The 27,949-nt window shown below is 42.0% G+C and overlaps 1 protein-coding gene across 1 annotated transcript; it reads right to left on the reverse strand.

Annotated features, from left to right (window-relative positions):
* Nucleotides 1–1,895: 1,895 nt before the first annotated feature.
* On the reverse strand, nucleotides 1,896–27,345 carry LOC115404657 (plexin-C1-like). Its single transcript, XM_030114061.1, has 13 exons — nucleotides 26,330–27,345; nucleotides 23,950–24,090; nucleotides 20,423–20,557; nucleotides 20,229–20,329; nucleotides 20,052–20,157; nucleotides 19,809–19,968; nucleotides 19,554–19,656; nucleotides 17,755–17,830; nucleotides 2,865–2,906; nucleotides 2,647–2,780; nucleotides 2,238–2,417; nucleotides 1,969–2,077; nucleotides 1,896–1,922 (listed from the first exon to the last, which is right to left on the reverse strand). The coding sequence occupies exons 1-13, from the start codon at nucleotides 27,254–27,256 to the stop codon at nucleotides 1,896–1,898; spliced, it is 2,241 nt and encodes a 746-aa protein (XP_029969921.1). The 5' UTR covers nucleotides 27,257–27,345.
* Nucleotides 27,346–27,949: the final 604 nt, after the last annotated feature.

A 27,949-nucleotide genomic window follows, 5' to 3' on the forward strand; every position in this document is an offset into this window, starting at 1 on the left:
CCTGCCACAGTGTACAAACACGACAGGTTAACCAGAGATTCTACATTTAGAGAAGCTGACATGTCTCACATCTGTTGAACTCTGACTAAATTTAAATGTTTTGACTTTGTCATGATTTCAATTCTTTTTTGTTTTTTCCTGTATTATTAAAGCAAATGTTTCCAAATTTAGTCTAAATCTAGCAAATAGGACAACTGAGAAGATAAGTATAATAAGCAAATTTTATTATGAAAATGGGTAAGCATGGTCACCAGGCATAACATGTAGAGAGTCTGTAAAACTGGTTAATACAAGAAACATTTGAATAAAAAAAAGGCTTTATTTTATTTGGAACAAATATGTTCAAATGGAGGCAAGTCTGAGTAATATTACAAAGTTAGACAAAAAGTTGCAATGATTTATATTAAATATGAGCTATCATAAGTGAATAAAAGCACAAAAAAGTGATTCACCTGAATTGAATTGTTTCCCACAAGCTTCCTCTCCATACAGCAAACATGAGATACTTGAACATGAGAACCTGATCCCAGTGACACACAGTCAGTCTGACATCTGATGGATTCTGTCTTTGCTGGTCACAGTATCTGCTTCACATCAAACCAAAAGAAATGATTTAATGGTAAATTATACTTAAAAAAAAGAACAGAAATGGAGCCGCTGCCTGTGGTGATCAGAAGCTTTAACCACTACAGCCACATTTACAGTGCGGACATACAAGCATCTGAAATTAATAACAAAAACAACAAATCCAAACTTTTTGGGGAGGATTTCAACCTTTTTTCTGAGAAAACAGCACCAGTGATCAGTGTCTGTTCCTCTTCGTGTTGACTTTCTTATTCCAAAGACAGATAAACACCAGCGCTAAAAAAAACAAAAGAAAAAACACATTCCAGTTCAAATCAAGGAAAAACACAATTTTAGTCACAAGTGAAGAAGAAAACACTGATTATCAAAAGCAGACAACCATCCAATAAGATTTGGTGAAAGAGAAAAGTCCATGAGAAAACAGTTCAAGTATTTTAAAACTGGAAAACAAAGTTAGTGTTTTAAAAGTGGAATATGTTGTTGTTTTTGTCCACTTACCAGCAATAACACAGGGGATCAGCATGAAGCGCAGGATGACAATGACTGGAGGCATTAACATTGGAGGAGCAAGTAACACTGTCTTGTCACCGTATTTAACCTAAAAAAGAAAAACATCTCATCAGAGCCTTGAGCCAGAGATATGAAGGCTGGATTTTTGAGTGAATACTGATAAAATCATGAAAATGTGTCCAAACAAACGCAGGAATATTTCTGTGTACATGGACATTTGATGCAATAAAACGTTGAGTTGCAGTTGAAAAACAAAACTTACCATTAACGTCTGGAACTGTGCGCTGGGTGGGCTCTGAATCTCACAAGAGTAAAAGTTGAACTCTTCACCGGGGTCTTTGTCTTCCATGATGCAGGGGTATCGTTTCTCCTCCTGCTCCCCCCATACTGACAACTCCGCTGGTGTTATCTCCAGTTTGTCTGCTTTTCTCTGAAATGACAGCAGAAACTCATGTTGATCCCATGTGGAACACGTTGGTGTTATTTCAAAAAAATCTGAAGAAATTCAACCTGTATGGTGATCTGGACGTGGTCACCCCTCTGTGTGGATGTGAAGCTGGTGAACTCTGGGTCTGGATGGTAGATCAGGTTTGTGGAGCAGATCAAGGTTTCATTGGCGACTTTCAACAGAAGAGAACTGCTGGAAGCTCTGGAGGGATTTGTAGCTGCAGGTGACTTGAAGGTGAGATTCTGCATGAAATCAAAAGAAAAGAGACGTCTCATATTGATGATACGATTGTTATTTCACTCATTGTTTCTATGATCATAATGATTAAGATGTTCCAAGATGTTGTGGGTCTTCAGATTGAGGAAACATTTCCTCCATCCTTCACAACAGAAACCCAAACCCTGGTCTTCGCTCTCCAGACCCACCTGATGGTTCCTGTCAGTCGGAGGTTGTACTTCCTGAGGGGCTCGGCTGTGAATGACCCCCTCCACAAACTCCAGGTGAGATCCAGTGAGTGTGATCTTCCTCCCCCCACTGCAGGTTCAAGGAAAGTCGTCGACATGAAACTTCTAGCTCAGCATGGTACATTAAAAACAGATATTAAAGAAAATCCCCGTAACTCTTCATTTTCAGGCAGTCGACTGATTATTGTGTTTTGTTTTGAGCATCACAGTATCAGTAAATCCAAGCACACCTGATCCAGGAGTTCCTCGGTGAAATGTCTCGACAGGAAGGTGACGACTGGTAGGTGATGCTCGCGTCACCGTGGCAACTGCCGTCTGGGAGGAGAACGCAGGCTTTCACTGTCCCTTTACGGTTTGCTCTGGGAATGTGGAAGGTCAAACTGGAGCCGCTGTTGTTCCAGACAGGAGACCTGAGCAGAGAACACACAACAAGACTCAACAAGATCCAGAAACAAATGAAAACTGAGCAGAGAAATGCTCCTCAATGCTCCATCACTCTTGGAAAACTGCACCATGTTCTCCTGAGAGCTGAGAGAAAAGGTTGGATCATGTCACTCCTGTTAAAATGTGATGGGTCAGTGTGTTTCATGGCTGCTGTTTCTCCTCTTGGACTTCCCAGATGTGTGTGAAGCGACTCACTCCTGTGGCGTACAGTCCAGGTCTGCCTGCATCCTCACTCCGGTCACACCGCTGAGGTTACCACCTGACAACACTGCGTGGTTTCTTCCATAGAAAGACACAATGCTGGGGCTGATGGAGGAGATCTCAGGCTTCTGACGAGGAAAACACATCAAAACACAATCAGCAGCAATACAGTCAGAGTGTGGAGGAGGAGAGAGTCAGAGGAAGAGACTCACAGGAAAGTTCAGCTCAGACTGCAGCGTTTGACACACACTGTCCTGCAGGAGGAGGAAGAAACACTTTACAGTGATGGAGCATCTTTCTGACAGATCAAATGCTGTGGGCTCATGTATGATTTGGATTTACTGTTCAATTAACCAGGACAACATAAATGAAGTGCAGATGAGCCTGTATGACAGTAAGAACGATGTTATTACATCTAAACGTCGTTCATTAGCCCAGGAACAGCTGTTGTTGCTCCATTCACAGCCGGCTTTGATACACTGCTGACACCTGAAGGGAAAACACAAATCAGAGTTTGAATCTGCAGGAAGGAACAGGAAGAGCTTCATACACCACAGTCACTCAAGTTAAAACAAACAGTCAGGAAGGTTCAACATGAAAAATATAGAATTTGCTATTTGCTCCTTGAAAAACGTCTGCTTCTGATGACATTTGTACAATTTCCTTGGTGGTTTGGTGTGCTGGATTAGAGCCTCTGCAGGCCTTATTTTTGACACGCCTGCTTTAGTTTTGTATTCTGTGAAGACAGAGAAAAGGTAATTACGGCAGAAACAACAGAGTATTTCTGAGGAATAAAATGACAATAGCTTAATCAACTTTATCTTTCAACGTAATGCATCTGTAAATTGAGGGGAAATTACTGAAACAACTTTGCAGGTTAACTCCATTATCAGTGATGCATCTGACTGATGATCTTCTTTAACTCTCTTTAATCTTCAAAACTCTCCCACTGGTGTGGAAACATGTTCCCCTGCAGCTGTCTCCACTGCTGTGTGAGTGAATGACTTACAAGACTCGGGTTGGTGGTCCACTCATATCAGAACAGTTCATTAACTGCAGTTGTTCGGTCAGACTTGTTGAGCCAAGCGCCATCTTTACAGTGACCAGCAGGCCTGTCAAACAGAAACATGATCTGCATTTCATCATTTTGAAAACTGACAAAATGTTTTAATGTGTAACAGAATGTAATGAGACAAGAGATCAGTCAACTGGTGGTGAATATTGGGTCTGTTTTGCATTCCCTCCAGCTCTCAAAACAGCAGTCATCCGCCCCCATCTGAAAAAGCCCTCTCTCGACCCCGAAATCTTTGCTCACTACAGGCCTATTTCAAATTTACCTTTCCTCTCCAAAGTACTAGAAAAGGTGGTTGCAGCCCAACTACATACCCATCTTCATAGCCATCACTTATATGAAAAATTTCAATCTGGTTTCCGATCTGCACACAGCACAGAGACAGCTCTGGTCCGCGTCATGAACGATCTACTCATGCCTGCGGACCAGGGCTCATCATCCCTCCTCCTGTTACTGGACTTGTCAGCTGCCTTCGATACCGTTGATCACGCCATTCTGCTCCATCGCCTCCAATCAGTGATTGGTATCACTGGAACCACTTTCAAATGGTTCCAATCCTACCTCACGGACAGAATGGAATATGTGCAACTCGGCAAATCCAAGTCTTTCCCCCATTCTGTAAGCTGTGGTGTACCACAAGGTTCAGTTCTCGGTCCAACCCTCTTTTCCATATACATGCTTCCCCTTGGTCATATCATTCAAAAACATAATGTCTCATTTCACTGCTACGCCGACGACACTCAATTATTAGGGATGGGACGAGATCTCGTGTCACGAGATCTCGCGAGATCGCAATGCCGCGAGATCTTGCGAGATCGAATGCCGCGAGATTAAGTACGTTTATATAAAGGCAAAAACTCTTTATTAACTGGAATATTGACGGAATAATACATTACATGGAGCACAGCCATATAAACACGTGCAAAACCCTGAATGTGCTCATATTCATATTTAAAAACCCGGTCGAAAAGGACATGAAATACTGTTCTGCGCATGTTCTATCTGCAAGGAATCTTGGTCTTTTGAGTACACAAACTACTTGTGATACAGTTTAATTGATACGACGTAAAGAAAATGTGCGGAAACGATCGTTCAGTTCTTCTCTTTTATTGAAAAAACGGTGTATCGCATCAATGAACATTTTACCACGTCTTACCGGCTCACACTCTTTTTCTAACAGCATGCAGAGAGAGCCTGCAGCGGCTGCTGCACCCTTCTTCCTCTGTGGTGTCTGTGTAAAATAAGGTTGAACATGCAAACAGCGCACCTAGTGGCATGAAGTGCAAATGCAGTCATGGCGTCGTCTGTGCGCCGCGGTTTGAATGGGAATAGGCGAACTGGGCGGCCGCCTCGGGCGCAGTGTAGAGCGGAGGGCAACGTGGCCGTACAAGGGGCACTCCGACCCGACACTCCATGCTCCGACGCTGCATGTGAGTACCGCGCTGCCCCCCACACCTCAGCACCAAACCCCCCCCCCCCCCCCCGGTCTCGTGTCGTCTCGATCTCGTGGACTCAATCTCGCGAGACATCTCGTCCCGTGAAATTTGTGTCTCGTCCCACCCCTATCAATTATACATAAAAATGGACTCCGCACTCCCCTCAGCTCTACCTCCAGCTCTCTGTGTTTGCCTGGAGGAGATAAGGGCATGGATGTCTGAAAACTTTCTTCAATTAAACAGCAACAAAACAGAAGCCATCTTGGTTGGTACCACACATCAAACTCGGTCCCTCCCCCTCAGCAGTCTTCCCATTTTTGGTCACAACATTTCCCTGTCATCCTCTGTTAAAAATCTCGGAGTCATCTTTGACCCTCAGCTCACTCTTGAAACCCACATAAACCACCTCTGTAAAATCTCTTTCTTCCACCTCAAAAACATAGCCAAACTCCGCCCCTCCCTCTCCCAACCAGATGCTGAGAGGCTGGTCCATGCCTTCATCACCTCCAGGTTGGATTACTGCAATGCCCTCCTCGTCGGGATCCCTGGCAAGAATCTGCAAAAGCTGCAGCACATTCAGAACTGTGCTGCCCGGATCTTGACGAGGAGGCGCAAATTCGATCATATCACGCCGATACTCAAAACTCTCCACTGGCTGCCAATCAAATACAGAATCCACTACAAAGTCTGCCTCCTCACTCACCAGTGCCTACATGGAACTGCCCCGTCCTACCTCCGCGAACTACTTACACCCCATACCGCCACACGAAGTCTCCGCTCCTCCTCCTCTTCCACCTACTGCCTCCAACAACCCAGGACTAAACTCTCCACCATGGGAGACAGGGCTTTCCAGGCAGTGGCCCCTCGGCTGTGGAATGCTCTCCCCGAGACGCTGAGGGCCCCACTAAGTGTGGAAACCTTTAAAAAAGGCCTAAAGACTTTACTGTTTCAAAAGGCCTATTAGATCCACTGTCTTCTCCTTCATTGTGACTTGAAGTTTTAATATGTTTAATATGTTATGTTTTTTTTTTTTGTTTTGTTTTTTTTTTCTGATCATTGTACTTCTGCCTTGAGAATTGTTTTTTAATCTTGTTCTGTAGCACTTTAAGATTTATTTTGAAATGTAAAGCGCATTACAAATAAAATGCATTATTATTATTATTATTATTATTATTTCCTTCATCATTTCTATCAAATCACCTTCAGGAGGAACGGTCTGCTCAGAAAGGATGCAGGTGCATTGTGGGAACTGTGGAGGAAGGCCATCCTGGCTACAAAGCTCCCCAGAAGTTGTGGAGAACTGACAGGCGAACCGCGTCTCTTTGCTCACACTCACATGAGTCTGGATGTTCAGAGTGAGCTGAGAGAGAAAGAACAGAAGATGAGTGGTGAATCAAGGAGCTCCAGCTGGTTTCAGTCCTCAGAGTGTGATCTGGTCTGAACCTGTCCAGTCCCGTCTTCAACAACTTTGTGGGAAATCAGTTTCTGCTGGAAGACATCAGGAATGGACAGCCAGTGGGAGTCCTCACAGTCATCTTCAAAGGTGCAGCTTTGGAAAGAAACACATGTTCTCACCAAGTTCATGACTGCTTGAACTGTTCCAGAAGCTTCTTCTCTCACCTTCCTTTGGAGACACACCACACACAGTATGGATCCTGAGCAGTCCACCACTCCTGGACATTTGTGTGTGTGCTGCACTTTGCTACAGCCACACGCTTCACCTACAAACAAGAACATTGAAGAAGACTTTAAAACACACCAAATGCAAAGGAAAACTATTATTAGCTGTGTGAGACAGTTCCTTCAATATCTACCTCATTTTGAAATGGCACATACACATGTTTATGATCCACTGGATCCAGCTGCATTCTGGGAAACACTCGGCGGTCCTGGTTGGACATGTAGAGCACTCTGGGACAGGTGGTGTGATAGTTCCTGTCCACAACAAGCTGTCGACAAGAGCGTGAGTCAATAAATGTTCTGAGGAAGAAACTTCAACTTCAAACTGGATCCTGTTTTTCTCAGAAGTCTTTAAAAAGCTGTGAATCGTTCACAGGATGTGGTTCGTGACAAGTCAGAGCGAGGGATGTTTCGATGGTTTTGCATTTAATATGCGTGTGTTAAGATCTTATCCTGCTGAGTTTTATGAGCATCGGGGGTTTCACAATCTTTATGACCGAAACAGCTTTTTTTCTGATTTTCCACCGAATCAAATTTATCTGGAGTAACATAAAAAAGATGTTCATCCTTTAAAATGAGGAGAGCACAGCTTCTGAAGTTCCACATATAATGTAATTATTCAACACAAAAACTGTGTCTTATGCTGCCTTCATGAAGTTTCAATTTAAATTTAGGATGGAAAACACTTCAATACAATTTCAGCTTTTTTGTGTGCCTGATTTTAATGGTCTCATCCTTCTGAGCATCTTTCAGACAATTTTGACATTTTTTAATAGAACAGAAATACTTTATTAATCCCAGAGGAAAAATGCTTTAACTGTTGATCCACACAGAATAAATAAGTTGAATCAAAAACAAGACAGAATAAAAATGTAATAATAAGTCATTTTAAATGTTCATATTTACAAAGATTAATGGTGACTAATACAAACAGAAAGGATGAAATTTACCAAAACACCATGAACAACACTCACAGGAAAGAGTTAGAGATTTACTTCCTCAAGAACGAAAAATATTTTAGTCATTTTAAAAAAATTTTTCTCTTTTTCAAGCAACTTTTCTTACAGATTCAATTGTTTGAGGTTTTTTGGCTCTGAGGTCTCACAAGCTGTTTGATGCTGACAAGCTGTACAGTTTGATGGACTCACCTTGATGAGCTGCCCGTCTCCAGTCCCGATGAAGAAAACCATCCAGCTGTTCTGCCTCACTGCCAGAACAGAGGTCATGTTGCTCTGTCTGAGGAGAACTGTATTCTGAAGCCAACTTCTAAGCCACCATGGAAAATCTATCTGTAAAAATAGGGTATTTTTGGTAAAACCTGATGTAAATTTGCGTGATTTTAAAGAAAATTGTTTAAAGTAAGTTGCCATAACTTTTTACAGTAGGTGACCTTTTTTTTTTTGTTTTGACTGAGGTTGAATTGACTGTGTGTTCATTAGTTTTCTGAGAAAAAGCAGGTTCAACACTCAGCAATGAAGAAATGGGTGTAAAATATGATGGATCAGAGGAAGAAGTGAGGAGGATGATTTTCTGCTGAGCTTTGAGCTGCTAGCATGAAGCACCTGGACTGCACACACTGCTCTCCTCCATCATCTTTTTATCATCAGTGAAGCCCTGTTATGACACTTTGTGTTGACAGGTTTATTATATATATTTTTAAAGCCAAACATAAAGCTAAACTCACTGCTTTGCGTTCACCACGACCTCCTGAATGCTGATGTTTTCAGTCACTGTTAGCTACTAGCATAGTTAGCTTTGGCTGCAGAGTGGACACAACTTTGTTCAATTCTTTCTTATAAACCGTGGTTTGAGCACCGTGTTGCTTTCTTTAAGTCTCACAGCCAGGGTGAGAGTTTCACTACTGTTTGGTGACTGTTTACGGTTTCATTTAAAAACATATTCGGGTGTAGATATTTTCCCTTTTGATGTAATATGTTTTCAGATCTGTTTGTTTTTTTCTTTGTGATCACTGCTTTTGAGATCAGTCACACCTGAAGTCAGTCAGGCTGATTGGAGCTGCAGGATAAAGTGTGTGTGACTGCTGCAGTCCAGAGTGTGTGACACACCACACTTATAAAGGAGTCATAGACTATGAAAGAGATTTCATATAAACCCACAACACATCTCCACACAGAACCTCACTTCCACACAGGAACAACCCACACTGCAGCCACAGTGACAAATTAAAATCACCAGTTTCAACATTCTGTTCAGTCAGATATAGTTCAGTTGAAGCAGGTTTTATGACTTTGTGTCTGTTATGACTGATCCTGAAGGCAGGGACCTAAAATGTGACGTGCAACTTTTATATTGTTGACAACCTGTTGAACATCATTAATTTTTCTGATGGATTTCATTTTACAAGACTTGGATTATTTGAGGTTTGTTCAGCATTGAATGTGTTCAATGCAGCAGGTCATCAAATTCAAAGTTATTTCAACATATTTTGTTTTTACATAATACTATTGGAAGCTAAACCCAGGACAGACGTCCTGGTGCAGCGTGACACCTTCACTCCTCATCTTTGGTTCTGTGTCACAAAATTCCACAACATCTGGAGCAGACCATGTAAACTTAGATCCTGCTCAGCATGAAGAATGCAATGAAAATTACAATGTAATGGATTTATATTTTTCAGTTATTTCAGGTGTTTGGCACTGATTTGGTTTTAATAAAAACCTAATACTGGCAAGTCATGTTGTGCCACTGCCTTTTTAAAAACGTTATTGAGATGTATTAGTTTGAGGTGTGACATTTTTACATTCTTGAATTTTTAAAATTTTTATAGTAAAGTAACAATATAATAAAAATATCAATAATATATATAATAAATAGCACCATTCAAGCTGACAGTATGACACTGTAGGGATTCTCAGCTACACAGTGCTGTGATATTTTTCACAGTAATAAATTGTCGTTGAAGAATTCTGGCTGTCGAATAAAAGCATCACTATGGTAACTTTAGCTACCAATTCACTGTAAATTTACAGAGAAATTTCTAACAGAAACACACTGATCATCCAACCCAGATGATCAGTGTGATCAGATGATCACATAAACCTCAATATAAAAACACATGACTGATCTTTTAAAAAATATTAAAATTCTATCATACGTTCTGATCAGCATTGACTGTCATGTTGTTATTATGACTTTACAACATATTGAATTTGCTTGAACATGTAAAACCCATCAAAAGTAAACTAGTGACTCACGCTCCATCTTGACATGGACCAACGATGATACGTCATCATGAGGTGAGAAGGACTGATGTCAAACAGCAGCAGCTGGGTGTTGGTTTGTCCTCCATCCACACTGAACACGCCGCTCCAAAGCGTCCGCAGACCACCCGGGACGACCGAGGAGGCCAGCAGTCTGCGGCCATCACTGTCAGGGAGGATGTATGCTCTCCTCAGAGACTCCAGTGTGTCGTTTTCCTTTAAATTGTCTTCGAGCCAAAAAAGACGGACTTGGTTGTTTTGAGCGCCTGATGGCTTATTGGCGAGCAGATATATGATCGAGTTGATCTGAAATCCATCCACGAACTCCAAGTTCCCTTTACTTTCGATGGTGGTTTGGCCAGACGCCTCATTTATAGAAAATATCCCCCCGGTGGAAGTGTCCTCAGTGTTGTGAAGGTTTACAGTTCCTGAATCAGAGGGACATTTCTCCTCTCCAGACCCGTCCTGTTGTATCGCAGTCAGAATATAAGAGTCACTGAGAGACTGGTTTTTCTTCAGGGTCACCAGAAAAGCGACGGACGCGCTGCTGCGTGTGGCTGGTCCCACCTGGAAGTTTTCCTTGTGCAGAATGTTGGAGATGTTGTTCAGGTCCAGAATCTCACAGTATCCACACGCTCCATCGATCACACCGCAGCTGATCACAGACTGATTCTTCTCAAACGGTAATAAAATATTGACCCTGAAAGTTGCGTTCCAGTCAGCGGCAGCAGGAACTCTGTAGAAGTCCTCCGTGTCCGGATTCAGGACTCCTCTCAGGGTCAGACTGTGGACCGGGGTCAGGTCGTGGTTCAGCTGGTACAGTTTCTCTTCAGTGGCGATGTAAACCGTGTTACTGTCCACGGCCAAGTGACGGATGTCTCCATCCAAGAGAAAGGATGTGTCTTCCTCCAGACACAGACTCGGGACTCCACAGAGGGTTAAAAGCAGACCGAGCAGCAGGACCATCTTCCAGGGAGGGAGGCAGCTTCAGCTGAGAGACCCTCACACACTTCAGACCTGCATGGCTCTCTGCTCTCCGACACACACGTCCTGAAGCCGTGCGTAAAAGCGCACGATCACCTCAGTGAAAAGGAGAAGTACTGAAAATGGGAGGGAGCAAGACTTCTGAGGCTGAAAATCAACTGACATTTATCTGTGTTCACGCAGGAAATGTCCCTATTACACACCGTAGAACTATTTATTGCGCAATGTGAATTTGAATTATATTAAGTATGAACGCAAAGAATCTGTGCGCAAAAATGTAACCAACCCGATGCTGTGCGCTCCTCAACAAATCAACAAGGACAGACTCCAGTCGAAAAATAATGCAAAACCATAAGAGCATGGTGGTTAACAGCATATTACATCAAGCAGATGTCCGCCTCATACACTCTAAAAAGAAATGTCAAGACTCAACAAAAAAAAATCAACGCAACAGTTTGCATTAGTCTTTTTAAGTTATGGCAACCTCATTAGAAATTACATTGAACCAACAAACTGTATTACTTTGTCAATTCATTTTTTGTCATCAGTCAAAGATCATTTTAAGTACTGCTTATTTAATAAATGCAAGATTTTTATGTTGATAACTCAAATAAATTGGCTGCCCACTTTTAAGTAGTTATAATGGCCAGTTTTTGTTTAACCTCAATATTGCGATTATTTGGGAATACAACACTGTCATAGCTAACGTGGACTGATTCTGCTCCGGCACACACAGGCCTTTGACAACTCCAGAGTCATATGGGAAATGTTCTGTTGAACCATGCAAGTTATCGTGTAGTAGCAGGGGCAGATTAAACGCTCAGTACTTCTCATTCCAGGTTTGACACATAAAGTAACTAAACTATTTAGATAAACTGAACAACAAGAACACAACCAAACACAACTACCAATAACACTATTAACATCAGAACATTGAAATAAATCATGAAGTCAGTGTTTAAATCTTGAATATCTCATCCCAAACTCCCATGATGCATTGCGGCACTACCATCATCATTGTTAAATTCTTCAAAGAGGCCGCTTCCTTTATGCTGTGACAACACTAACCATGCCAATGTGGTGTCCTTACTCCAACTATTAGAAATAAATTTTACTCGCCATGAAATGTTGCTTCTGTTGAGGTTTTCCATCCTGCTAACCCACTGTCCAACTTGTCCAGGCATGGTGTGTGGCGAGAAGGTACTTAAAATTGTGAAGTCAACCTTGACAAAATTAAATTATCCAGCCAAGTTTGTTAAGTTATAACAACTTGAATTCTGTTTTAAACCCATCAACAATGAATTTTGAGTTCAAATTGCAAGCAAAATTAAGTTGATTTAAATAGGAACATTTTTATTTATTCATAACTTGAAAAAAATAAGTTTGAAACTTTGAACATTTATCTAAATCAACTAATTACAATTTTTCACTTGGATCCATGTATTAAATCAAGTGGTGCTAGAAGCTTCTCTGAGTTCCTTTTCAGAGTCATCAAAGAGACCCTCACACACTTCAGGCCTGCATGAGAACACACAAAGTGCTTGGTCCTGCTAATCATGTTTGGAACAAACCATGAACATGTCTGATCTGAAAGCTCTCATCAAAGCATCACATTATTAATTCTAATACGTTTTGAGCTTTCAGATATTTCATTTTGTCTGTTTTAGGTTTTTCAGGTTAAAATTTTTAAAATTGCAGCTTTTATTGTTCTAAAAGGTGGCTGACTTCAGTGGATGCCTGACCTAAAGAAGATGCTGGGAAGAAGACTGGAGGAAGATCAGACTAAATCTGGATGAGAGACACTGATGCTGGACGCCATGGCCAGAACAAAACATCATCAATAAACCGTATTTTATAGTTCTAGTAGTTTATAGTAGTTTGTAGATGTGCAGATGGTTTTAATGACACAGATGTTGCATCCGAGGCTTTCCTGTTTATGGTTTTTATCATGTTGAAACTCAGTATCAATCAAAATAAAATGGAAACAGCAACACTGTGATGATTAAAAGATAATATTAGCAATAATAATCATAACAGTGATTATAAAATGTAAATAAAAATACTAATTATAGTAATAGTGACAATAATAGATATAACAATGCAATATGATGACCAGAATCATACAATCATAATATCAATAACAATCAAGTACAATATACATCATTAAACCAATTATAACGACCACGGAGGTCCCTCACCCAGCAGGGGTGATAAAATATATTCCTGTGCTGTCATCTTCATATGCTAAACTTGGGTCACTGTGGGCTATTTAATCTGGGGCACGGTTTTGTGTTTGGAAACCGTGTCCGTCGTAATTATCAGGACATTGGTACTGGGGGCGGGGCCTTGGTTTATTTAAGGAAGGCAGCGCACCTGCTGAGGAGGAGAGTGACGTCACACGCCGTCCTGGAACTCACCTGCCGGAGGAGCGAGGCTGTGGAGCGTTTTCCAGGGTGGATCTGCACCAGTGTGGAAATAACTTGCTGTTTTTTGGGGTCTACTGGATTAAACCGACTACCATCCACGGAGCCACCGGGCTGGAGAGGAGGAGCTTTGGAGACCAGCGGATTGAGGAGTGAACCGGGTGTGAGTAACCCACAACACCGGCCTCTCAGTCGGTCACCTGCAGGGACGAGCGCCTCGAACTTTGGGGAACTTTGGGCAATAAAAGACAGGACTTTGTGAGCCCTTTGTGTTCATTTCTGGACTTCCCGCGTTGTGCGGCGTTTTCTGTTTAGTTTATAAGGAGGAGCGCCCGAGCGTCGGGTGGCTTGTTTTCTGTTGGGAGGGGTTTTTTGTTCGAATAAATGTTGCTTTATGATCCAATCTTAAGGTTTTTGTCTGCCTGTTAATCACCCCTGCTGTTTGGTGAATTCCGCCCGTGACCTCTTTATGCGTAGTGGCAAGATCGTCCTGGAATCGATGGGCGAATTGTTGCACAATTCTCTCAATAAAAATCTCAATCAGCCTGAACAGTTTATGAGTTCATTTCATTCTGTTTGTCTGTGTCCTCCATGTCTGATGTTCATAACAAACTAAAATAGAAGTCGAAAACTGATCGATTTATGATCACTTATATAGTGAAACTTATCATTCCCCAATGTGCTGTGGAAGCAAGGTTCACCCCAGCAAGATGGCCGCCAGCAGGCACGTGGGCTCCAATTCACAGCAGCGTGAATGTCTACGTATATGACGTCTGTGTGGCAGACAGCAAGCAGAAGAGAATATTGGATTTTTTTCACAGGCAATACTTCCAAAAAATTAAAATCGAATGTTTCCAAGGATGACAAAGGTAAAAACATCATCATGGCAGCTGAAACTGAAATCACGTCAGCTAGCAGCTTAGCACCACCCGTCTCCTCATAGACTCCTCCTTGCTGTTGGTTTGCGGGACTTGTCTTCATCTGATGTTTTTTTGTTTTTAATCTATCCTTACTACCTGTCATGTCAGCGGCAGTGAGATTTGGAGTATAGACCCACCTGACTGTTTTGTTGCATCTTCAGCACCAAGGACAGCGCTTAAAATGGCAGCGATTTACTGCTGGAAAGTGTTTTTGTTCTCGTCTGTTCTTGTCATGTGGTGAATTGCTGCCAACCTCCTTATGGAGAAAAAATGTAATAAAATGTGAGTTTGTTAGAACTTCTTAATGTTTATTTGTGTGTATCATAAGACTTCCAGCCAGTAGCATGAGTGGCGATGTGCAGCAGGGAAAAAATGCAATCAAGTCACTCCTTCATTCATTCATTTGCCAGCCCTCTCTTCTTAAAACACCTTCCCATGTGCCTGGCCACAAAACATCTAACAACCTGATTAGAGTAGATATTTAATGAAGTGATAAGAACTTTAATGATATTGTTAACTTTGGGATTTGGATAATCAGTAACTTCTCAAACCTCTAAACTATAATGTAAGTGCTGTGCTCTGATCACATTAGTTTTTCTTCAGGTCTCCAGTTTCCTGCCACAGTGTAAAAACATGAAAATACAAGAAACACTTGGAAAAAAAAAAGACTGTTTTATTTGTAACAATTTCATACAAATGGAGACCAGTCTGAGGAATACCACAGAGAGATGAAAAGTTGCAAGAGATTTGTTGTAAATATGAGAAATAAATGATCACAAGTGAATAAAAATACACAAAAAAGTGATTCGCCTGATTTAAATTGTTTCCCACAAGCTTCCTCTTTATACAGCAAACATGAGATACATGAAGATGAGAACCTGATCCCAGTGACGTACAGTCAGTCTGAAATCTGATGGATTCTGTCTTTGCTGGTCACAGTATCTGCTTCACAACAAACCAAAAGAAATGTTTTAATGGTAAATTAGACTTCAAAAAAAAGAACAGAAATGGAGCCGCTGCCTGTGGTGATTAGAAGCTTTAACCACTACAGCAATAAAACAATAAAAACAAATCCAAACCGTTCTGAAGACCTTGAACTTTTTCTTATAAAACAGCACCAGTGATCAGTGTTTGTTCTTCTTCTTGGTGACTTTCTTATCCCATGGACAGATAAACACCAGTGCTAAAAAAAACAAAACAAAATAAAAAACAGATTCCAGTTCAAATCAAGGAAAAACACAATATTAGCCATGAAGTTAAGAAGAAAACATACATTATCAAAAGTAAAGAACCATCCCATATGTGAAAGAGAAAAGTCTGGAAGAAAAACTGTTTCATTTGTTGAAAACTAGAAAACAAAGTTAGTGTTTTTGTCCACTTACCAGCAATAACACAGGGGATCAGCATGAAGCGCAGGATGACAATGACTGGAGGCATTAACATTGGAGGAGCAAGTAACACTGTCTTGTCACCGTATTTAATCTAAAACAGAAAACATCTCATCAGAGCCTTGAGATAGAGATATGAAGGCTGGATTTTTGAGGGAATATTGATAAATTCATCATGAAAATGTGTCCAAACAAATGCAGGAATATTTCTGTGTACATGGACATTTGATGCAATAAAATGTTGAGTTGTAGTTGAAAAACAAAAGTTACCATTAACGTCTGGAACTGTGCGCTGGGTGGGCTCTGAATCTCACAAGAGTAAAAGTTGAACTCTTCACCGGGGTCTTTGTCTTCCATGATGCAGGGGTATCGTTTCTCCTCCTGCTCCCCCCATACTGACAACTCTGCTGGTGTTATCTCCAGTTTGTCTGCTTTTCTCTGAAATGACAGCAGAAACTAATGTTGATCCGATGTGGAACACGTTGGTGTTATTTCAAACAAATCAGAAGAAATTCAACCTGTATGGTGATCTGGACGTGGTCACCCCTCTGTGTGGATGTGAAGCTGGTGAACTCTGGGTCTGGATGGTAGATCAGGTTTGTGGAGCAGATCAAGGTTTCATTGGCCACTTTCAACAGAAGAGAACTGCTGGAAACTCTGGAGGGATTTGTAGCTGCAGGTGACTTGAAGGTGAGATTCTGCATGAAATCAAAAGAAAAGAGACGTCTCATATTGATGATACGATTGTTATTTGACTCATTGTTTCTATGTTCATAATTATTAAGATGTTCCAAGATGTTGTGGGTCTTCAGATTGAGGAAACATTTCCTCCATCCTTCACAACAGAAACCCAAACCCTGGTCTTCGCTCTCCAGACCCACCTGATGGTTCCTGTCAGTCGGAGGTTGGACTTCCTGAGGGGCTCGGCTGTGAATGACCCCCTCCACAAACTCCAGGTGAGATCCAGTGAGTGTGATCTTCCTCCCCCCACTGCAGGTTCAAGGAAAGTCATCGACATGAAACTTCTAGCTCAGCATGATACATTGAAAACAGATATTTAAGAAAATCCCGGTAACTCTTCATTTTCAGGCAGTCGACTGATTATTGTATTTTGTTTTGAGCATCACAGTATCAGTAAATCCAAGCACACCTGATCCAGGAGTTCCTCGGTGAAATGTCTCGACAGGAAGGGGACGACTGGTAGATGATGCTCGCGTCACCGTGGCAACTGCCATCTGGGAGGAGAACGCAGGCTTTCACTGTCCCTTTACGGTTTGCTCTGGGAATGTGGAAGGTCAAACTGGAGCCGCTGTTGTTCCAGACAGGAGACCTGAGCAGAGAACACACAACAAGACTCAACAAGATCCAAAAACAAATGAAAACTGAGCAGAGAAATGCTCCTCAATGCTCCATCACTCTTGGAAAACTGCACCATGTTCTCCTGAGAGCTGAGAGAAAAGGTTGGATCATGTGACTCCTGTTAAAATGTGATGGGTCAGTGTGTTTCATGGCTGCTGTTTCTCCTCTTGGACTTCCCAGATGTGTGTGAAGCGACTCACTCCTGTGGCGTACAGTCCAGGTCTGCCTGCATCCTCACTCCGGTCACACCGCTGAGGTTACCGCCTGACAACACTGCGTGGTTTCTTCCATAGAAAGACACAATGCTGGGGCTGATGGAGGAGATCTCAGGCTTCTGACGAGGAAAACACATCAAAACACAATCAGCAGCAATACAGTCAGAGTGTGGAGGAGGAGAGAGTCAGAGGAAGAGACTCACAGGAAAGTTCAGCTCAGACTGCAGCGTTCGACACACACTGTCCTGCAGGAGGAGGAAGAAACACTTTACAGTGATGGAGCATCTTTCTGACAGAGCAAATGCTGTGGGTTCATGTATGTTTTGGATTTACTGCTAAATTAACAAGTACAACATAAATGAAGTGTAGATGAGCCTGTATAACACTAAGAAAGATGTTATTACATTTAACAGTCGTTCATTAGCCCAGGAACAGCCGTTGTTGCTCCATTCACAGCCGGCTTTGATACACTGCTGACACCTGAAGGGAAAACACAAATCAGAGTTTAAATCTGCAGGAAGGAACAGGAAGAGCTTCATACGAGGGTGTACCCAAAAAAAACCGGAATTTGATTATAACTTTTTATTTATGACATTTCAAAATAAAACACCACCGTCGCCTTCAAAATAATCCCCATCTGCATTAATGCAGCGCTCCAGCCGTGTCTCCCACTTCACTAATGCGTCGTCAGACCCGCGCGTAAAAGTGCCATTTGTTGCCGGCTGCGATTTTTCTGTCACCTCCTCCACATCTGCAAACCGCTGTCCCTTCAGCTCTTTCTTCAACTTGGGGAACAAGAAAAAGTCACTCGAGGCTTCATCTGGCGAATCAGGCGGATGGGAGAGGAGATTCATCTCATTCTTCGCCAGAAACTGCGTGACGCGCAGCGCCGTGTCCGCTGGCGCACTGTCGTGGTGGATCAACCGGGCTCCACTCCGCCACTCCGCGGGCCGCTTCCTCCTCACATCCTCACGGAGCCGTCTGAGGACTTCCATGTAGTAGTCCTGATTTACAGTCTGACCTGGAGGGACAGACTCGCTGTGGACGAGACCCTGGACAGCGAAGAAGCAGCTCAGCATTGTTTTCACGGCTGAGCGCACCTGACGCGCGGACATCTGGCCCTTTTTAAACCACCCGAACCACTCATGGACCTGAGTCTTCCCCAGAGCATCATCCTTGTAGGCTTGCTGCAACAAGGTGAGTGTTTCTGCTGCTGTTTTTTCCCAGCAAAAAGCAGAATTTAATGTTTACGCGCTGCTCTGGCTTCCCAGTCAATGTCGCCATTTTGGAAAAAATCGCAGACTGCCTCTGCACTCTGTTGCTATAAATAGCTCCCGACAGGCTTCAGTGTAACTCTCGGAGCTCAAATTTCTCACAGATGTGCATGAGGCTTACCTGCAGCACATGTGACGGCCAGAAGTCGGAACTCATTATTATTATTGTTTTCTGACCAAATTCCGGTTTTTTTTGGGTACCCCCTCGTACACCACAGTCACCAAAATTAAAACAATCTGTCAGTCAGGTTCAATATGAAAAATATATGCTCATCTGTATCATGTGACACCAAAAAAATAAAAAATAAATAAATAAATAAAACCACAAGGGGATGCAGGCAAGACTGCCCCTGGGCCAGCTCACCCTTACTTTTTGCACGAGCAATTTAACTATTAGCAATTGCAGTTTGATCCAACATTTCCATAACAGGTCTCCAAGGTGGACTCTGTTGGAGCAGTCTTGGAGAGGAGGATGAGGGCTCTAATGCAGGGTATCTTGAGGAAACCCAAACATCCACTGCACGACACAGCTGCAGCTCAGAAGAGTGACCGGAGTAACAGGCTCCTGTCACTGCGCTGCAGAACTGAGCGCTTCAAGAGGTCGTTCATCCCCTCGGCAATCAGGCTGTATAACAGATGTGCCTGAGCCGAACTGAGTACACTATGAGCACTTTATTGTGCTGTTGTTATTTCTTTATTTGCGTGCAAATGATTTGTGTGTGCTGCTGGACACCTGACTTTCTCCCTTGGGAGATTAATACATTTTTATCTATCTATCTATCTGTCCAAATTGCTATGATGAGCACGAATGATCACTTTACGCTGATGACCTTTTGCTGTATATAACTGAACCGTGCACCTCAATACCCCCACTGTGGAAACATGTTCCCCTGCAGCTGTCTCCACTGCTGTGTGAGTGAATGACTTACAAGACTCGGGTTGGTGGTCCACTCATATCAGAACAGTTCATTAACTGCAGTTGTTCGGTCAGACTTGTTGAGCCAAGCCTCATCTTTACAGTGACCAGCAGGCCTGTCAAACAGAAACATGATCTGCATTTCATCATTTTGAAAACTGACAATATGTTTTCATGTGTAACAGAATGTAATGAGACAAGAGATCAGTCAACTGGAGGTGAATGTTGGATCTGTTTTGCATTTCCTTCATCATTTCTATCAAATCACCTTCAGGAGGAACGGTCTGCTCAGAAAGGATGCAGGTGCATTGTGGGAACTGTGGAGGAAGGCCATCCCGGCTACAAAGCTCCCCAGAAGTTGTGGAGAACTGACAGGCGAACTGCGTCTCTTTGCTCACATTCACATGAGTCTGGATGTTCAGAGTGAGCTGAGAGAGAAAGAACAGAAGATGAGTGGTGAATCAAGGAGCTCCAGCTGGTTTCAGTCCTCAGAGTGTGATCTGGTCTGAACCTGTCCAGTCCCGTCTTCAACAACTTTGTGGGAAATCAGTTTCTGCTGGAAGACATCAGGAATGGACAGCCAGTGGGAGTCCTCACAGTCATCTTCAAAGGTGCAGCTTTGGAAAGAAACATCTGTTCTCACCAAGTTCATGACTGCTTGAACTGTTCCAGAAGCTTCTTCTCTCACCTTCCTTTGGAGACACACCACACACAGTATGGATCCTGAGCAGTCCACCACTCCTGGACATTTGTGTGTGTGCTGCACTTTGCTACAGCCACACGCTTCACCTACAAACAAGAACATTGAAGAAGACGTCAAAATACACCAAATGCAAAGGAAAACTATTATTAGCTGTGTGAGACAGTTCCATCAATATCTACCTCATTTTGAAATGGCACATAAACATGTTTATGATCCACTGGATCCAGGTGCATTCTGGGAAACACTCGGCGGTCCTGGTTGGACATGTAGAGCCCTCTGGGACAGGTGGTGTGATAGTTCCTGTCCACAGCAAGCTGATGACAAGAGTGTGAGTCAATCAATGTTCTGAGGAAGAAACTTCAACTTCAAACTGGATCCTGTTTTTCTAAGAAGTCTTTAAAAAGCTGTTAATCGTTCACAGGATGTGGTTCGAGACAAGTCAGAGAGAGGAATGTTTCGATGGTTTTGTATTTAATATGCGCATGTTAAGATCTTATCCTGCTGAGTTTTACCAGCATCAGGGGTTTTACAATCTTTATCCAATCCAATCCAAATTTATTTATATAGCACATTTTAACAACTAAAGACAGTTTCCAAAGTGCTGCACAGACAACAAATTCAACATGACAATAAAAGAAAAAAAAAAAAAATCAGAATAAAATAACAATAAAAATGTAACACAATATAGAAATAGGATTAAAAACCCAGAGGACCACACAACCCCACGGTGTTAAAAGCCACAGAATAAAAGTGGGCCTTAAGACGAGACTTAAAGCACTCAACTGTGGGAGCTGTTCTGACGTGGAGGGGCAGAGCGTTCCTGAGTTTGGGACCAACCACAGAGAAGGCCCTGTCCCCACGGGTCTTAAGTCTCGTCTTAGGCACCACGAGCTGGAGCTGGCCTTCAGACCTCAAGGCGCGCCGGGGCTGGTAAATTTGGATGAGGTCTGAGATGTACCGAGGGGCCAGTCCGCTTAAGGCTTTAAACACAAACAATAAAATCTTAAAAATGAATTCTGAAACGAACAGGGAGCCAGTGCAAGGATGCTAAAATGGGGGTTATATGATCGTATTTCTTCCTCCCAGTTAAAAGGCGTGCCGCAGAGTTTTGGACTAACTGTAAGCGGGAGAGAGCGTTCTGGCTGATGCCCGAGTAAAGTGCATTACAGTAGTCCAAACGAGAAGAGATAAAAGTGTGCATAACCTGTTCAAAAGATTTAAAAGTTAAAAATGGTTTAACTTTAGATAAAAGCCGAAGATGATAAAAGCCCGATTTGACGACAGCATTTACTTGCTTGACAAATTTAAAGTCACTGTCAATAGTGAATAGGCTGGTGACTGAGGGTTTGACATGGTGTGTAAAGTGGCCCAGATCTAAGCTGGGATCGATCTGTCCAAGTACAATTACCTCAGTTTTACCCTCATTAAGGCTAAGACAATTGTTTGCCAACCAAGCCTTGACGTCACTAAAGCAATCAAAGAGGGGTGCCAAGGGGCTGGAAGAGTGTCTCTGGAGTGGCAGGTAGATTTGACAATCGTCAGCATAGAGATGATAGTGTATCCCATGCTTCTTAAAAATGACACTAAGTGGGAGGAGATAGAGAGCAAATAAAACTGGAGCCAGAATTGAACCCTGGGGGACTCCACAGTGAAGAGGGGCAAACGGCGAGGTGGACTCCCCTAGCCTAACACACCAAGATCTCCCCCTAAGATAAGATCTGAACCACTCCAGAGCAGACCCCTTGACACCCACACAGTTTTCCAGACGATCTAGAAGAATTGTGTGGTCCACTGTGTCAAAAGCAGCCGTCAGATCTAAAAGCACTAAAATGGCAGAATTACCACAGTCAGTTACTAAAAACAGATCATTAAAAACCTTCAAAAGTGCAGACTCAGTGCAATGAAAAGCTTTATAACCTGATTGGAAAATGTCAAAAATATCATGAGCTACTAAAAAAGACTGTAGCTGCTCAAGTGCACACTTTTCTAAAATCTTTGCCACCAGAGGGAGTTTGGAAATGGGCCTATAGTTAGATGGATCTGAAGAGTCCAATCCGGATTTTTCAAGAGCGGTTCAACAACAGCCTCTTTGCAAAACTGAGGCACCACACCAGAGACAAGGCTGCTGTTATTAATTTTAAGGACAGCAGGCCCAATGGTAGCCCACGCATGTCTGAAAAACTGTGGTGGGACAGGATCAGTTGGAGAAGACGAAAGTTTTAGCTTATTCACCACCTCAGAGAGACACTCAAAAGATACTGGGTTAAACCTGCAGAACATGGTAGAGCATACCCAGTCTGGTGATGGATTGGTAAGAGCCACAATATTGGCCTTTATTTTATCTACTTTTTCCCTAAAAAATGACAAAAAAGTTCTACTGGCTTCGGGAGACACTTCACATGTTGACTGAGTGGGGTTTAAAACAGAGCCTATGACTTTAAAGAGAACTCGAGGATTGCTGACATTTTTTGAGACCAAGTGAGAGAGATATTTAGTTTTCTCAGCTCTAACAGTTCTTTGATAAGAATGCCAGCTTTCTTTTAAGATGTCATAGGAAACACACAGTCCGTCTGACTTCCACTTGCGTTCCGCCCTCCTACAAGCACGCCTGGCCTCACGTGTGACATCATTAAGTCTGAAGTGGCTCCAGGGCGCATAAATTTACGCGGCGCTACACTGTCAAGAACATGATCACAAGTCAAATTAAACTGCTCCATTAAGTTTTCAGTTCCTTGTGCAGAACCAGCGTTCACAGGCAGCACAGTTGGAAACATCAATGAAAAACGCGCTGCAGTGTCTGGCTTGAGGGAACGCCAAACGCGTGTTCGAGCGTACTGATCACCTTTTTCATTTAAAGAAAGATCAAACACAACAGGACTGTGATCAGACACAATAGCATCACCTATCAATACATTTTCCACAGGCACATTGTAACTAAGAACAAGATCAAGTGTGTGTCCATGGATTTGTGTAGAACCTGTAACATGTTGAATCAGGTTAAAACCCTCAATCTTTATGACTGAAACAGCTTTTTTTCTAATTTCCCACCAAATCAAATTTATCTGGAGTAACATAAAAAAGATGTTGATCCTTCAATATGAGGAGAGCACAGCTTCTGAAGTTCCACATATAATGTAATTATTAAACACAAAAACTGTGTCTTATGCTGCCTTCATGAAGTTTCAATTTAAATTTAGGATCGAAAATATTTCAATCCATTTTCAGTTTTTTTTGTGTGCCTGATTTTAATGGTCTCATCCTTCTGATCAGCATCTTTCAGACAATTTTGACATTTTTTAATAGAACAGAAATACTTTATTAATCCCAGAGGAAAAATACTTTCACTGTTGATCCACTCAGAATAAATAAGCTGAATCAAAAACAAGACACAATAAAAAATTTAATAAGTAATTTTAAATTCTAATGTTTACAAAGATTAATGGTGACTAATACAAACAGAAAGGATGAAATTAACCAAAACATTATGAACAATATTTACAGGAAAGAGTTACAGAGATTTACGGCCTCAAGAAGGAAGAATATTTTAGTTATTTTTACTATTTTATCTCTTTTTCATGCAGCTTTTCTTTCCTCTTTTTTCTACTAGATGAAATGAAATTACAAATTCAATAGTTTGAGGTTTTTTTGACTCTTAGGTCTCACAAGCTGTTTGATGCTGACAAGCTGTACAGTTTGATGGACTCACCTTGATGAGCTGCCCGTCTCCAGTCCCGATGAAGAAAACCATCCAGCTGTTCTGCCTCACTGCCAGAACAGAGGTCATGTTGCTCTGTCTGAGGAGAACTGTCTTCCGATGCACACTTCTCAGCCACCTTGCTAACTCGTTCTGTAAAAATAGGGTATTTTTGGTAAAACCTGATGTAAATTTGCGTGTTTTTAAAGAAAATTGGGTCACACTTTACTTGAAGCACCCCATTATAAGTAGTTATAAACACTCATAAATGATCACAATGTATTATAACTCACTACACAGCATGGGATTAGGGTTAGGGTTAGGTCCTGGCATTGTGATCATCTATGAATGTTTATAACTACAGCTACACGTGTTATAATGGCATTATAATACTTTATAAATGTACTTATAATGTGTTATACAGGGGGGCTTCAAATAAAGTGTTACTGGAAATTGTTTAAAGCGGTTTGCCATAACTTTTTACAGTAGGTGACCTTTTTTTTCGTTTGTTTTTGACTGAGGTTGAATTGACTGTGTTCTGCATTAGTTGTCTGAGAAAAAGCAGGTTCAACACTCAGCAATGAAGAAATAGATGTAAAATATTATGGATCACAGAGAAGGAAGTGAGGAGGATGATTTTCTGCTGAGCTTTGAGCTGCTAGCATGAAGCACCTGGACTGCACACACTGCTCTCCTCCATCATCTTTTTATCATCAGTGAAGCCCTGTTATGACACTTTGTGTTGACAGGTTTATTATATATATTTTTAAAGCCAAACATAAAGCTAAAGTCTCTGCTTTGCGTTCACCACGACCTCCTGAATGCTGATGTTTTCAGTCACTGTTAGCTACTAGCATAGTTAGCTTTGGCTGCAGAGTGGGCACAACTTTGTTCAATTCTTTCTTATAAACCGTGGTTTGAGCACCGTGTTGCTTTCTTTAAGCCTCACAGCCAGGGTGAGAGTTTCACTATTGCTCAGGACTGTTTACGGTTTCATTTAAAACATATTTGGGTGTAGATATTTTCCCTTTTGGTGTAATATGTTTTCAGATCTGTTTTTCTTTTTTTGTTTGTGATCACTGCTGTTGAGATCAGTCACACCTGAAGTCAGTCAGGCTGATTGGAGCTGCAGGATAAAGTGTGTGTGACTGCTGCAGTCTAGAGTGTGTGGCACACCACCCTTATAAAGGAGTCATTGACTTAGAATGAGGTTTCATATAAACCCACAACACATCTCCACACAGAACCTCACTTCCACACAGGAACAACCCACACTGCAGCCACACATTCATGCTGACAATTTAAAGTCACAACTTTCAGCATTCTCTTCAATCAGATAGACTGTACTTCAGTTAAAGTGGGCCCGTTTAGAAGTTCCAGGTTTGTTTCTCGACTTTGTGTCTGTTATGACTGATTCTGAAGGCAGGGACCTAAAATGTGACGTGCAACTTTTATATTGTTGACAACCTGTTGAACATCATTAATTTTTCTGATGGATTTCATTTTACAAGACTTGGATTATTTGAGGTTTGTTAAGCATTGAATGTGTTCAATGCAGCAGGTCATCAAATTCAAAGTTATTTTGACATATTTTGTTTTTACATAATACTAATGGAAACTAAACCCAGGACAGACGTCCTGGTGCAGCGTGACACCTTCACTCCTCATCTTTGGTTCTGTGTCACAAAATTCCACAACATCTGGAGCAGACCATGTAAACTGAGATCCTGCTTAGAATGAAGAATGCAATGAAAATTACAGTGTAATGGATTTATATTTTTCAGTTATTTAAGGTGTTTGATACTAATTTGGTTTTAATAAAAAACCTAATACTGACAAGTCATGTTGTGCCACTGCCTTTTTAAAAACTTTACTGAGATGTATTAGTTTGAGGTGTGACATTTTTACGTTATAAAATTTTAAAAATGCTATAGTAAAGTAACAATAAAATAAATATATAAATAATATATACATAATAAATAGCACCATTCAAGCTGACAGTATGACACTGTAGGGATTCTCAGCTACACAGTGCTGTGATATTTTTCACAGTAATAAATTGAAGAATTCTGGCTGTCGAATAAAAGCATCACTATGGTAACTTTAGCTGCCAATTCACTGTAAATTTACAGAGAAATTTCTCACAGAAACACACTGATCATCCAACCCAGTCTGGGTCAGATGATCACATAAACCTCAATATAAAAACACATGACTGATCTTTTAAGAATTATTAAAATTCTATCATATGTTCTGATCAGCATTGACTGTCATGTTGTTATTATGACTTTACAACAAATTGAATGTGTTTGAACATGTAAAACCCATTAAAAGCAAACTAGTGACTCACGACTGATCTTGGTAAGGACAAACGATTATGCAATATAAGGACAGCAGGACTGATGTCAAACAGCAGCAGCTGGGTGTTGGTTTGTCCTCCATCCACACTGAACACGCCGCTCCACAGCCTCTGCAGACCACCCGGGACGACCGAGGAGGCCAGCAGTCTGCTGCCACCATCAGAGAGAAGGAGAGTCACTCCCCTCAGAGACTCCAGTGTGTCGTTTTCTTTTAATTTGTCTTTGAGCCAAAAAACACGGACTCTGTTTTTTTTAGCGCCTGATGGCTCATTGGCGAGCAGATAAATGGTCAAGTTGATCTGAAATCCATCCACGAACTCCAAGTTCCCTTTGCTTTTGATGGTGGGTACACCAGACGCCTCATTGAGAGAAAATATCCCCCCGGTGGAAGTGTCCTCAGTGTTGTGAAGGTTTACAGTTCCTGAATCAGAGGGACATTTCTCCTCTCCAGACCCGTCCTGTTGTATCGCAGTCAGAATATAAGAGTCACTGCGAGGCTGGTTTTTCTTCAGGGTCACCAGAAAAGCGACGGACGCGCTGCTGCGTTTGGCTGGTCCCACCTGGAAGTTTTCCTTGTGCAGAATGTTGGAGATGTTGTTCAGGTCCAGAATCTCACAGTATCCACACGCTCCATCGATCACACCGCAGCTGATCACAGACTGATTCTTCTCAAACGGTAATAAAATATTGACCCTGAAAGTTGCGTTCCAGTCAGCGGCAGCAGGAACTCTGTAGAAGTCCTCCGTGTCCGGATTCAGGACTCCTCTCAGGGTCAGACTGTGGACCGGGGTCAGGTCGTGGTTCAGCTGGTACAGTTTCTCTTCAGTGGCGATGTAAACCGTGTTACTGTCCACGGCCAAGTGACGGATGTCTCCATCCAAGAGAAAGGATGTGTCTTCCTCCAGACACAGACTCGGGGCTCCACAGAGGATTAAAAGCAGACCGAGCAGCAGGACCATCTTCCAGGGAGGGAGGCAGCTTCAGCTGAGAGACCCTCACACACTTCAGACCTGCATGGCTCTCTGCTCTCCGACACACACGTCCTGAAGCCGTGCGTAAAAGCGCACGATCGCCTCAGTGAAAAGAAGAAAAGCTGAAAATGGGAGGGAGCAAGACTTCTGAGGCTGAAAATCAACTGACATTTATCTCTGTTTGTTCAGGAAATGTCCCGATTACACAGCGTAGAACTATTTACTGCGTAATGTGTATTTCAATTTCAAAATTAAGTCTGTCCGCAAATAATCTGTGTGCAAAATCTGACCATCCCGATGCTGTGCGCTCCTCAGTAAAGCACGACTTTAACCATAATGAAATTTGTTGAGAATTTTTCAGTGTGGAAATCAGGAACCTTAAAGGTCTGAATGCTGCAATGAATAAAAATATACAAGTTTAACTGCGACTGCAAGAGTTAAAGGCAAAATATTTTATTCTATCATATGTATGAAGACTCTTCGGTTTGAAAACCCTTGATATTGACCAATGCGTGCAGATTTAGGTCCCTACTGCAATCTTTAATCACTGATTCAAATGAGATAGCCCTCAGAACAAGATCAAATCAGCCTGTCAGATAGAGTTCAGGGAGAATTTGCACACAAATCCTTTTTATCTTTAAAAGTCAATAACACAACGATCTGATGATACAAACATCAGAA

The sequence above is a fragment of the Salarias fasciatus genome, chromosome 17, assembly GCF_902148845.1.
Source record: "Salarias fasciatus chromosome 17, fSalaFa1.1, whole genome shotgun sequence".
Lineage (NCBI taxonomy): Eukaryota > Metazoa > Chordata > Actinopteri > Blenniiformes > Blenniidae > Salarias > Salarias fasciatus.